This window comes from Octopus bimaculoides, chromosome 9 (assembly GCF_046866305.1).
Source record: "Octopus bimaculoides isolate indiv1 chromosome 9, ASM4686630v1, whole genome shotgun sequence".
Taxonomy (NCBI): Eukaryota; Metazoa; Mollusca; class Cephalopoda; order Octopoda; family Octopodidae; genus Octopus; species Octopus bimaculoides.
The window spans coordinates 40,458,803-40,473,536 of record NC_142936.1 but is presented as its reverse complement, the minus strand read 5'-3'; the positions used below and the strand labels follow the sequence as shown (position 1 = coordinate 40,473,536).

At 38.6% G+C, this 14,734-nt stretch overlaps 1 protein-coding gene across 4 annotated transcripts in view; it reads right to left on the bottom strand.

The window, feature by feature from the left end:
* Positions 1-14,734, bottom strand: part of LOC106874122 (tetratricopeptide repeat protein 23) — a 185,094-nt gene that overhangs the window by 158,525 nt on the left and 11,835 nt on the right. For all 4 annotated transcript variants that reach the window (XM_014921734.3, XM_014921733.3, XM_014921732.3 and 1 more), the window contains exon 3: positions 5,850-6,054. In XM_014921734.3, coding sequence (XP_014777220.1) covers positions 5,850-6,054 — 205 coding nt within the window. The remainder of the gene's footprint in view (positions 1-5,849; positions 6,055-14,734) is intronic.

The following is a 14,734-nucleotide window of genomic DNA, read 5'->3' as shown; positions in this document are numbered from 1 at the left end:
AAAACATTAGAGCAGTGATATATTTAGCTAAATATATCTATATATATATATACACACACACAAAAACACACATGTATTTACAGACACACAAACATGCACACACACTTGCACTTACAGACACACAGATATGCACACACACATACAGTGTGTCTATAAAGTCATACTCGTCTAACTGGGGTATTGATTAAATGTGTGCAGGGCAACAAATGGAAACCACATTGAACTGCACTAAACTGTATACAAACTCTTTTTAGTTGGTCTCTTATTCAACATGTATATGAAATGTGCAGTGTTGCAAGTTACATCAATAAATAGTTTTGAAACCCACCATGACTTTATGGATATGCTTTATATATGCATTCCCATGCTAGTTGTGCATTTAAGAAGTTTAAATCCCAAGCACATTGGTTTTGAGTTCAGTCTCTCTGTATGGCCTCTTAGGTACAGACATGACTAGGTTGTGAAGCAGTTTGCTTCCTAAGCATGTAGTTTCAAATTCTTCTGTGTTCTCGTATAACCCAGGGCACACAATAGATGGAACATACGCAAGCAATGAGCATGCATTGAGGGCTGGGAACAAGATGCTGTCTTCAGAAGTAGGGACATCGGGTGGGTATACACTGTGCACCCTAATCAGCGGGAGTGCTTCTTTCTGCATCTACTGCTGCACACTGTCAGAAGTCCTACATCATTCACAGACTTTCAAAGACACAATGGGGAAGTCTGCATAACCTACAGAGAAGCCTGCGCCAAACATGGACTACTGGAGGACGATGCTCACTGGGACCAGACACTGGAGGAGGCAGCAGTCAGCACAGTACTAAGTCAACTGCACCTACAATTTTCTATCATGTCGATGACATGTGACTTGAGTGAACCTTTCAAGCTTTGGGCAACCCACAAAACCAGCATGGCAGAGGACATCCTACAAAGGAATCAAAGGAAAACCTCAGTAGAAATTGCCACGTTCAATAACACCAATTGCAACGAGGTATTACTTGACCTGGACATTTGAGTGCAAGCTATGGGAGGTCAAGGCAATTCCACATTTGGTCTGCCTCAACCGGAGCAGGCAGCAAACAATTTCGCAATTGAGTACCTGCAAGAAATCAGCTATGACATCAAGGAAATGACGGTGTATATAGCTGATAAAGAACACAAACTGATGGAGGACTAACTGGGTGTTTATAAGACCATTATTTCGAGCACTGAAAATGAAAGAGGAGGTCTTTTCTTTCTGGATGCTCCAGGTGGAACTGGTAAAACATTGTCATCAACCTTCTTCTGGCTAAACTGCGCCAAATGAAACACATTGCCATAGCAGTGGCGTCAAGTGGAATAGCTGCAACTCTGCTAAGTGGTGACTGCACAACTCATTCCTGTTTCAAACTCCCTTTGGACCTGTCTAAGAAAGAGAAGGCAAACTGCAACATTAGTCATGGTTCTATAAAAGGCGAACTTCGGGTTCATTCTCACTGCATGGCACCTTGGGCAAAGTGTCTTCTACTATAGCCTCAGGCCGACCAAAGCCTTGTGAATGGATTTGGTAGACAGAAATTGAAAGAAGCCCGTCGTATATATGTATGTATATATATATATATATATGTATGTGTGTCTGTGTTTGTCCCCCAACATTGCATGACAACCAATGCTGGTGTGTTTATGTACCCGTAACTTAGCAGTTCGGCAAAAGAGACTGATAAGTACAAGAATAAGTACTAGAATAAATACTAGGCTTACAAAGAATAAGTCCTGGGGTCGCCTAAAGGCGATGCTCCAGCGTGGCTGCAGTTAAATGACTGAAACAAGTAAAAGAGTAAAAGAATAACCTTGATAGCCATGTTCAGGAAATTTCTCAATTCAGTAGGTAAGGTTCTGGATGCTGAGGCTTCGCAATGAAGCATGCAGTGTGTACCTACAACAGATGGATTTTTTTTCTTTTACCCTATTCATGAATCCAGACTGCCGACCAAGCATGGCTGGAGCTTCATCTGTGCACACCCCTACCAGTGAATCACACGAAAGTTGGTTTTCCTGAAAGAAGTTTGATACATCACGAAAGATAGCTGTTGCTGTTGTACAATTATCCATAGGGTGACAGAACATCTCTTTTACACAGTTGCCTGACACAAAACGAGCATATACCAGTAGCTGAGAACACTGAGCAATGTCAGCCGTTTCATCACACTGAATGGTAAAAACAAGAGAATCTCTTATTTGGTCGAGAATTTGATCTTTGATGCCTTGAGACAAGTCATCAATCCTTCCCTTGACTGTATCATTTGATAGTGAAATCTGTGAAAGCTTGTTTGCCCCATCTTTCTCCAGAACGAATTCTGCACAGAGTAGTCTTGGTTTATGAGAGACTCTCTGATGTTAGGGCTCTTCTTGCTCTTTGCAATCAACATGGCGATCTCATAGCCTCAATAACTATTGAAGTTTGTTGCCGAAATACCTCACTACCGTCCAACTTAGCTTGCTTCAAGGAATGTCTTTTTGTTTCAAAGAATGCCTTGGGCTTGTCTATAAGAGCAGGATGTATTGTCCTCAAGTAGTGTTCCAAGCGTTAGAGTCGCATTCCATCATGGCTCAGAGTTTTGTAACACATCACACACTGGGGGACTTCAGTGTCATCCTTTTGGAGGGACACAAATCCAAATCGAATATATTCATCAAGATATTTCCATTTCTTTGCACTCATTGCAAATTATTTGATGTGCAGTGGACAACACAAATATGTGATCAAAAGATAAAGCACATGTAAGATAATGTCAAGGCCCAAGTTAGAACGCTTGGAGTAAAAAGTTCAGAAAAAAATTAAAACAAAAAAATTTGGAATAAAAGTTAAATTAAAAGAAAAGTTATACGAAAAATTTGTACAATAAAATATTGTATTTATTTGTAGGAAAACATATTCAAAAAAATTTCTTTAAAAAAGAAAAGATTTTGCATAGCTTTTAGTTTTACCTAGTACTTTCTGTAATATTTAAATCTGAATTTTAGTATAACATTTGGCTTTATATTATCATTATTTTTCTTACAAAAAAATTTACTACATTTTTAACATAAGTATTTAATATTAAAAACTTTGGTTTTATTGTTAAAATTTTAAATTATTCTAATTTGTGTTTTAATGTTTTCAGATTTTATTGAATTGAGCAATAGTAGAACCTATTACATACTTTTTGCTTTATTTCCTATTTTTATATATATCATACTTCGCATCTTGCTAAAATTTTTAAATAGTTTACAATTTAAAAAAATTAAGTTAATATTTCTTAGGCAGATTGTTTAATGCCTGTGTGTGAACTGCTATGCTGCATGACAGTGAAACATGGACTATGACAGCCGAGGACATGTGTAGGTTTGAGAAGAATGAAGCCAGTATACTTTGCTGGATGTGCAACGTATGTTCAACAGAGTGTAAGCATCTTGAGAGAAAGGTTAGGCATAAGACGAATCAGATGTGGTATGCAAGAGAGACGACTGTGCAGGTATAGTCATGTGATACGTATGGATGAGGACACTTGTGTGAAGAAGTGCCGATCTCTAACTGTGGAGGGGACAAGTGATAGGGGTAGACCCAGGAAGGCATGGGATGAGGCAGTGAAGCATGACCTTTGAACTTTGAACCTCAAAGAGGCAATGACTAGTAACTGAGACCTTTGGTGGTGTGCTCTCTTTAAAAGGACCCATCAAGCCAAGTGCACCCATGCTGGTGGCATGTAAAAAGATCAACCTTTGAACGTCAGGTCTCATGGAGGCAAAGTGGCTGAGTACCTTTCAAGCATGAGGCCTTGTGGAAGCAAAGCAACTGAGTTCCTTATGAGAATTGGGCCTCATGGAGGCAAAGTGTCTAAGCTCCTTTCAAGTATTGAGGCAATGACCAAGACCTTTGGCAATACATTGTGCTTGAGAAGAAGACTCATCAAGCCAAGCAAAATCACAGTCATGACAGATACTGGTGTCACGCAAATGGCACCTGTGCTGGTGGCACACAAAAGCACCCATTACACTTCAGAGTGGTTGGCGTTAGGAAGGGCATCTGGCTGTAGAAAACCATGCCAAATCAGACTGGATCCTGGTGCAGCCTTCCAGTGTGCCAGCCCAGTGAAACCATCCAACCCATGCCAGCATGGACAACAGATGTTAAATGATGATGATGATGATGTTACTATAATGATTTGATAATGTTTCAGCGTGTCTCTTGATTTTTAAGATTCACATTATTTCATATATATGAAAACTGTGGATCAAACTTGTTTATAATCTATTAACTGAAAAAGATGTTTGTCTTTACACATTAATAATATCTAAACTTAATACCAGTGGTTCTTAAACTGAGTCTTGTTGTAACAAAAAGAATTACAAAATAAAGGCAAATGTTAAAGCTACAATTCAGAATTAGTGAGGGTTTTGAGGGATATGAAGCAGGGTCAATAAGCACAGAAAATGGTAAGTAGCACTAAGATAGAAGAATAAGAAAACTAAAGGTATAAGGCGATACTTTTGCATTTTTTCATAAATTTCTCATTATTTGTCTATACTCTCATTAAGAGAATAACAAATATCATTAGAGAAATTCTTGCTTTTTCTCAAGGGCTCACACCCCCACTGAAAATTACTGATGCCCCTCAGGTTAAGAAGCACTGTTCTAGATAGAGAATTCACAGTGTATAAAGGAATAAAACAGTAGATAGAAGAATAAAGATAGGAGAATAAAGTTCACAGCTGATCTTCTTCCAGTGGGTATGGAGGTAGGTCCATACCTCCATGAAGTTATAGGTCCTTAAGTATAATCTCAGGTAGATTCAGGCAGTATTTTGGCAGTATTTTGAATGTTGCATTCATATTGAAGGGATAGATCAAGCGGTGAGCTAGTATGAAAATGGTCCAAGTGGCTGTATAAAGTGAGAGAGATAGACATCATGATAGACAGGTAGGGGTTGTGAATGAGTGAATAGAAGAAAGAAAAGAAAGGAATGAGATAGGTGCTAGAAAGAATGAATGAGAGCAAAAGTTAAATAAAAAATTTTTAAATAAACATAAAAATAAGAGATAAGATGCCAGTATTATTCTTCATTAGGGTAGGTTTGGGATGAGAGGTCAGGGGTTAAAGTTTTGGTAAAGTGGAGAAAGAAGGTATTTATGGCTGTTAATTAAAAAAATGAATTTTAGGTTCAGTGTGGTCAGAAAGAATAATTAGTTCAGTGGTCAGTAGAAAAGCTAAAATGCTAGAAATAGATGCCTAACTTAAGGGAATATATTTAAGATTAAAAATTAAAATTTAACAATCAAAAGGATTATTGCAGCTCGCGAGCTTCTAAAATACTTCTAAGATACTTCTGTAGTCTCATATAATGTTGCATTTTCTCATCCAAAATGGAGACGAGTACCAACACTTCCACATGGTATGTTTGAACAATTGTGAATTGTGAACACGAAATTATTGCTTGCATTGTTAACCCATAAATAAAGAGAAAGAAAGTGTGTGTGTGTGTGTGTGTGTGTGTACGTGTGTGTTCATGTGCATGTGCATACATGCATGTGTGCGTGCATGCTTATGTTCATGTTAATATTTCACTCAGTGTCCTTGCATGAAAGTATAAATCAAAATTTTGTGGTGTCAGCTGACAAATCTTCCTAACAAATTATGTTTCAGCACTGTACTTTCAAAACAAGCAGAATGAAAAAAATCTGTTTCTTGAATAACAGGTAAGATTTAAACAAACAGGAACAGTATCCAGCTGTAAAACAGTTCCTTAATACATATCCTTATAACTTATAATAGCATGGAAAAATATCATAAAACAAAATAAATGAAACAAATGGTTAAAAAAGTAAAATACCATTCCAGCAGCAATGTATTTTTTTCCATTACTTGCTGCTTCCTTTAGAAGGTCTGCGGTTGTCTTCATCTTAGGATTGCTGTTGTCTACATTTGCTGGCTGAGAGTTGCTGTTCATTGGGACACCCTTTGATGCTTGGTCACCATCCATAGAACCTATGTTTTGTACTTCTGTGGTATAACTGTGGTCTGAGTTGTTATCAGAACTGCAACATATCGTAGAAATATCCAAAAATAATTAATTGTTTTTGTGTGTGTGTGTGCGTGCGTGCATGCGTGTGTGCGAGCGTGCGTGTGTGTGTGTGTGTGTGTGTGTGTTTGCTTGCATGCATGTGTGCGAGTGTGTGCAAAGTGCAAAAGAGGAGATTGTGTTGGTCTGGTCATGTGATGTAGATGGATGAGGACAGTTGCATAAAGAAGTGTTTGTTGGCCACTTAAAGTAGAGGGAGGCCCAGGAAGACATGGGGTGAAGTAATGAAAGCTGATCTCAAAATGCTGATCCTTACAAAGGAGAGGACAGAGGATCAACATATGTGGTGCATTGCTATACTTGAAAAGACCTGCCCAGCACAACAGAATTAAGATCCTAAAACCAAGGTGCCACATAAAAAGCACTGGTGGTTGGTGACACTGGAAATGCACCTGTGATCGTGCCACTTAAAACGTACCCAATACACTCTGTAGAGTGGTTGGTATTAGGAAGGGCGTTCAGCACAGAAACCAAGCCAAAACAGCCTATGGAACATTATGCAGTCCCTATCCTTACCAGTTATTTTAAAAGCCATCCAACTCATGCCAGCATGGAAAATGGATGATGATGATGATAATATATGATAGAACAAGATCATTTGGCAAATGTAGAGTAGTCTTTAAGCTTCTAGGAGTAAGGAACCAATTCCTCAGAGCTCATCTCCTAGATTTTGGTCATTAGAGATGTAGAGCATTATAAACAACTAATTCATCAGTTCAGATTGGGAATATTGATAAAATACTAAGCTAAACCTTTAAACAATGAAATATATTATCAATATTCAACTATCAAATGCAAATTTCACCTATACACTCAACACTCTGGGTTTCATTGCTCTTCAGTACTTAATAAAGTTAAATTCAACTTTACGATGAAAGTAAACAAAGTTTGTCTTTAGAAGCATTGAGATGTATTGTAAGATACAGAAATAAATTTATTTCTCAAACGCATGATAATGCTATAAATAGCGTGATCAGGATAAATTATCCATATAATGCAGAAAAATACGTTACCAGCCAGCCATGAGACTTGAACTCACATCTCTAATAGGGTTGTTTTCTAAGTGAGTTACCATCACACACATATACAAAGATTTTTCAAAGTCATTTTTGTTTGTTTTCTTCCCCCTAGTTATATATTTTGGGCAATCTTGTAATCTTGTACTCAACACCTGAGACCTGGTTAAAGAAGGGTTCTGTCAATTTACACTGTTTGATGAAGATGAAAGATAAAGTTCTTGAAACAAAATGCTCTACAGTAGAAAATGTGTTGAAGGGTAAAAAACCTGTATATTTTCTTGGTACAGTATATCAGAGGTTAGCTCATTCAGTTTATTCTTTCATTCTATAGACCCGAGGCATTACAGCACCAAATAATTCATAATTTTATGAATCTTTGTTGGCCTGTTTTGGCAAGACACTACTTTATTAAGACTAATTACAATGTACTCTGTAGAGTACATATGTATTGTATTACAGATTGTATGCGGAACCACCTGTTACAATCCCAGCTATGAATTAACTAAAATGTTAAACACTGAGAGTAAAGGACCTCTAATTTTCATTTCAACTTCCTTCTGTGAGAAGGTGAACTTGCATAAAAAAAAAAAAAACCTGAGATGCAGTTGGTTTCTGATCATCTCAACCTCTGTTGTGCCACTGATTTTATAGCTGAATGTGCTGGAAGAGGGTTCATCATCATCATCATCATCATCGTTTAACGTCCGCTTTCCATGCTAGCATGGGTTGGACGATTTGACTGAGGACTGGTGAAACCGGATGGCAACACCAGGCTCCAATCTAATTTGGCAGAGTTTCTACAGCTGGATGCCCTTCCTAACGCCAACCACTCAGAGAGTGTAGTGGGTGCTTTTACGTGTCACCCGCACGAAAACGGCCACGCTCGAAATGGTGTCTTTTATGTGCCACCCGCACAAGCCAGTCCAGGGGCACTGGCAACGATCTCGCTCGAAAATCCTACGGGAGCTAGTCAGGCGGTACTGGCAACGGCCACGCTCAAAATGGTGCATCTCATGTGCCACCCGCACAAGAACCAGTCCAGGGGCACTGGCAACGATCTTACTTGGCTTGCCGGGTCTTCTCACACACAGCACATTTTCAAAGGTCTCGGTCAGTAGTCATCGCCTCGGTGAGGCCCAATGTTCGAAGGTCTTGCCTCACCACCTCAGCCCAGGTCTTCCTGGGCCTACCTCTTCCACGGGTTCCCTCAACTGTTAGGGTGTGGCACTTTTTCACGCAGCTATCCTCATCCATTCTCACCACATGTCCATACCAGCGCAATCGTCTCTCTTGCACACCACAACTGATGCTTCTAATGTTCAGCTTTTCTCTCAAGATACTTACACTCTGACGGGTATTCACATTGACATTACACATCCAACGGAGCATACTGGCTTCATTCCTTGCGAGCTTACGTATGTCCTCAGCAGTTACAGCCCATGTTTCACTGCCATGTAGCATGGCTGTTCGTACGCATGCGTCATACAGTCTGCCTTTTACTCTGAGTGAGAGTCCCTTTGTCGCCAGCAGGGGTAAGAGCTCTCTAAACTTTGTCCAGGCTATTCTTATTCTAGCAGCTACACTTTCAGCGCATCCACCCCCACTACTAACTTGGTCGCCCAGATAGCGGAAGCTATCGTCTACCTCTAGTTTTTCACCCTGGAATGAGATAGAAGTTGTTTCCTGTTTGTTTACAGTCTTTATTGCACCTGAACATCTGCCACAAACAAAAACTAACTTGCTAGTTAACCTGCCTTTGATGTTGCTGCACCTCTTATGTTTCCATGGCTTGCACCGGGTACATCTTATAGAGTTACTACCTACTCCTTTTCTACATACTGAGCAGGGCCATCTACCTGAAGGGGTTTGTGTTTTATCTACCTTCCTACTTATTAGGATTTTGGTTTTAGCTAGGTTGACTCTAAGGCCCTTCAATTCTAGACCTTGCTTCCACACCTGAAACTTCTCCTCTAGTTCTGATAGTGACTCCGCAATTAGGGCAAGGTCATCAGCATAGAGGAGCTCCCAGGGGCAACCTGTCTTGAACTCCTTTGTGATTGCCTGGAGGACTATGATAAATAAGAGGGGGCTGAGGACGGAACCTTGGTGGACCCCTACCTCTACCCGGAATTCATTGCTGTACTCATTTCCAACCCTCACCTTACTGGCAGCATCTCTGTACATGGCTCGCACAGCTCTCACTAACCATTCTTCTATCCCAAGTTTCCTCATTGACCACCAGATAAGGGATCGGGGGACCCTGTCAAAGGCTTTCTCCATGTCAACGAAAGCCAGGTACAGAGGTTTATCCTTAGCTAGGTATTTCTCCTGCAACTGTCTCACTAGAAATAAGGCATCAGTAGTGCTTTTACCTGGCACGAACCCAAACTGCATCTCATCTAAATTGATTCGCTCCCTAATTAGTTGGGCTATGACCCTCTCTGTAACTTTCATAACCTGATCTAACAGCTTGATGCCTCTGTAATTATTTGTATCTAAAGCGTCACCTTTACCTTTGTAGCAGTTGACTATGATGCTGCTACCCCAGTCATTGGGTATGACTCCTTCGCGTATCACCTGGTTCGTAATATGGGTGACTAGGCTATAGCCAACACTGCCAGATATTTTGAGCATCTCTGCAGTGATTCCTGATGGGCCGGGGGCTTTCCAGCTCCTATACAAATTTAATGTACAAAACAAACTCATGTACAGAAACTTATTGGACTATTGGAACATTTGTACAGACTTTCTGAGTTTATGAAGTAGTTTCAATTGGTTGTGAGTTGGTTCCCACCATGCATGTATATAGGTATGTATGGTTCTTCTCAAGAGAGTTCAAGCCAGTCACTAACAAAGTAACAAACCACTTTGAGTTAAGAGAGTTCCCAGAATTTATAAATATGTGATTGAGTTGGAGTGTTGGTTGAGCTGTTGATGCATACACCCAAGATGGATAATCTTTGGAATCCAAAATGTCTTACAAATCTTCAGTGTGCCACTAATGTATGTATGCATGCATATAAGTATATATGCATGTGTGTATGTATGTTGGTAGCCTTTCGTTTGGTTAAACTTTGGTATCATAGAAAGCAATGACTTGTATGCATAGACTAGTGTCAGTCTTCTTCAAAAAAATCTTGCCCAGACCAGTGCAAACATATTCAGGATGTATGGTCAACTCCTTGACTACTGAAGGACCAATACGTGTGTGTGTGCGCGCGTACACTCAAACACACATACATATATATATATACACACGTATATAAGAAAAAAGAGAAAATGTTACCTACTAAAATTGAATCTTGTATCTTTTATAAACCTTAATGTGCTAACCACTTTATGATTACACCAAGACATCTCAATTTCAACCATCTGAATTAGAAGTGTTAATCTAATAAGCCACAACTCCCATACAAGTGACCTGTCAATGGGAGATTCAGTTCATATTGTAGCAAAGTAATGATATTGCATAAATAACTTAATAAGATATATCTTTTATCGTTTATTTGTTTCAGTCATTAGACAGCGGCCATGCTGGGGTGTCACCTTGAAGGGTTTAGTTGAACAAATTGATCCTAATTCTTACTTTTAAGCTTGGTACTTATCCTTCTGATCTCTTTTTGCTTTTTTGCTGAAGCATAAACAGGTTGTCAAGCATTGTTTTGTGTCAAATGCATGCACACACACGCACGCACACACACACACACACATAAAACAGACTTCTTTCAGTTTCTGTCTACCAAATCCATTCACAAGACTTCGGTCAGCCTAGGGTTATAGCAGTAGATACTTACCCAAGTTGCCACACAGTGGGACTGAACCTGGAACAATGTGATTGGGAATCAAACTTCTTACCAGAAAAACCATAACTGAACTTATAGGGTTCCTAGCATTACATAGTATTCCATAGTATTACTTTCAGTTGAATAAAGAATAATATTATAGATAACAGAAATTTAACATTTCTTTTTTCCTTTTGGAAAGTTGAAGTTTACAACGATAATGTAAAGTAGATAAGTATGATCACTAAGGTGTATGTAAGTAATTAACTGAAATTTCTTTTATTTTTATTGAATACAAATTTCATTCTAATAAAAGAAATAAATATACTCTATAGTATCAACTCCTTATAACAATCGCTTCCATTAACTCACATCACTCCAAACATACAAACATTACCACAAGTCAAATCATTACACTTCTCAGGATGTCTATGTGTGCATGTGCATATAATTATGTATCTATACAACCTTCCTAAACAAACATTTGTTTCTTCTTCCCACTGTTTCTCCCTCTATCTCTCTGTTATTTTACTAAACATTTGTTGTAATTTCCATAACTGCTATGACAACAAACAACAGCAGTTCTCAGTACCACACGCGCGCGCGCATGTACACACTCACACATGCATCTACGTGTGTGATTATACACCAGTATAACAATATTGTTCCCTTTTTCCTTTCCACCTCCCTTCTCATTTTATCTGTCACTCCACACAGCATAGCTTCAGCTTCAAATCATATTCTCTCTCTCTCTCTCTCTCTCTCTCTCTCATGTGTGTGTGTCTGTTTCCTCTCCTTTTTTTTCTTTCATACATTTTTTTCTGTGACAGAAGACCTAACAATGCAACCAACTAAATCAAGTATTACAAGCTGAATTAAATGGTAGAAACAGCAGTACTTGGCGGTACCTAGGTACATCACTTTACATCCTGAGTTCAAACCTTACATTTGATTTTTCAACTTTCTGTGATTGATAAAATAATTAGCACTCATTAAGATTTAAATTCCTGTAATGTCTTCTCTTTACAAATCTCCTAATCCAGTAATAAACTAGAGATTTTGATGATATGCAGTTTGTCTACTAGAATAAAAAAATTTTTTAATGTTTATGCAACGATTGCTTGAATTTGAATGGAATTTGTTGATAGAATATAATTATTATTGGCATACATTGTGGATGTGGCTGTTACTGTATTTTCTCACACACAAGTCAATGTAATATATACTGGTTGTAGTGTAAATATTCAAGCACTGTCACTATCTTTCCAAATTCTGATACATTTCACATAGAACTTTGTGTCCTTCAAAGTCAGCTTGGTGTATAAGTCAACCTACCTTTTTTGACTGTAAATTTTGGTCTGAAAATTTTGACTAGAAATATGGTACTTGCAGCTGTTTTTTACAACCTGTTGTCGTGTCATTTTTACCTGCCAAGATAGGTTGAATACAGTTGATTACATATAGGTGTTCTCCCATATATTTTCAACACATCAATTTCTTGGCACTGATTTCCTGTTTCAGAGCTCTGAGCAAATTTGTAATCCAGTTTTTGTCATCTCAACATTAAAGATTGCTGGAAATTTGTGGTACTTTGAATTAACCATTGTAATTGTGCGAATAGGGTGGGTGTGGAAGTGATATCATGTTGATTTTGATGAGAAACACATGAGTGTGGAGAACACAGTGATAGGAGGCACTGTCACTGTGAAGGATCCAATTATTCATGCTCCACAGATCTGGTTGTTTTTGCCAAATGCCCTCCCTCAAACGCTTTAAAATGTCACAGTAGACCTTTCAATTGACAGCCCTGGAGGACAAATTCTCAATGCTTAACACCATGGATGTTGTAAAAAATAACAATCATGCTCTTGTTTGAGTTATTACTCTGTTGTGCCTTCTTTAGCTATGAGATGAAGGGCCCTGCCATTGTGATGACTGCTGCTTTGTCTCAGGGTCATACCCATAGACCCAACTCTCATCACCATTGATAATCTTCAACATGAAGGAGAGGTCAACAGTGGCACACTGACGGAAATGTTGACAGACTTCAACACGATGTTCTTTCTGCTCAGTCATCAGCAGGTGAGGTACAAACTTAGCAGTGATACTCCACATGTTCAATTAAGACATTAGGAGCACCTGCACAGACCCATATGACAGATCAACAACATCAGTAATGTCATTGATTGTCTTCTGAAGATACTCATGCACAAGCTGATGAATTTTTCTCCCCATTTCCAGGGGTGACACTCGCGGCAAATGCATCTCCTCCAGGCTGAGAGTCAACAACTATTGAAGAGGTTGCAAGAAGCAATGAAAATTTTAGAAAAAATAAATAAGTAATTGGGTGGAAATCGAATGAGTGAGTGTGTTAATTAATAAGATATTAAACAGAATGACTCTCCCCAGACACAATAAAACATGCCTCAACACACGAATTCATATAAAGAATCTTGCAAAATAAATACAAAAATGAAATATATATATAAATGTATACTCTTTACTCTCTTTTACTCTTTTATTTGTTTCAGTCATTTGACTGTGGCCATGCTGGAACACCACCTTTAGTCGAGCAAATCGACCACAGGACTTATTCTTTGTATACCTAGTACTTATTCTATCGGTCTCTTTTTGCCGAACTGCTAAGTTACGGGGACGTAAACACACCAGCATTGGTTGTGAAGTGATGTTGGGGGGAGGGGACAACACAGACACACAAACATATACACACACATACATATATATACAGGGTGATCAACCCAAGTGTATAATTCTATATTTATATACAGGGTGATCAACCCAAGTGTAGATATTTATTTTACTTAAATTTATTTATCATTTCTTTTCTTATTTTAGAAATTTAATACTCTTAACATCTAAAGTAGTATAGAAGCTAATTTATACTTGAAATTTAATATACTTGAAGCTAGTATTTAAGCTTGTATGAGTGGAGTAAGTAAACCAATTGAAGGTTTATTCAGGAAAGGAAAAACCCCTAGCAAGATTTTCAAGATTTTGAAACCCATTCTCAGCAGATCAGGAGTCTACAAAGTAGTCAAATGAATAAAAGAGACTGGTTCTAGCTTACCAAGAGTGAGAACTAATCCACCTTGACCAGTGAGAATGCAAAACTCATCAAAAACACCAAAGAAAAGATCAGACAAAACCCAAAAAGAAGTATCAGAGAACTCACTTTAGAAGCTGGTACAAGCTATGGAACTATGCATAATTTCTTGGAAAAATGACCTTCAGTTATTCCCATACAAGATAAGCAGTAAATTAAGAGGACATTCCAGTCAAATAGAGATTATCCTTCTGGCAACCTACATCATAATGGTGAGGGCAGGTGTGACCTCAAATGGCATGAAAACCCTTTTATTCTTCATTGATGAGGGTGTAAAAATCAACCAACATGTTTATTTGGACATGGGGAGAAAAATTCATCAGCTTGTGCATGAGTATCTTCAGAGGACAATCAACGACATTGCTGATGTTGTTGATCTGTCATATATGAGTCTGTGCAGGTGCTCCTAATGTCTTAAAAGTAGTCCCTTGGGTTGTTGCAACAATGGGGGATGAAGGTGTAATTCTTCAACAGGATGGCACATCTTATATAGCTAAAAACGTCCAAGAATGGTGTTGAGAGAATTTCAAGGTGTTTTGGTTGAAAGAGTTCTGCCCCCCACCCCCCACCCCACTCCACCCCTTCACCTGACTTGAATCTGATGGACTTTGGCATATGGTCTATCCTTGAGAGCAAAGCCAGTGCTATTTCTCACAGGAGTCTCAGAGCTCTTGAGCACCATTTGCAAAAATGCTGGGACGAAATCTTCAA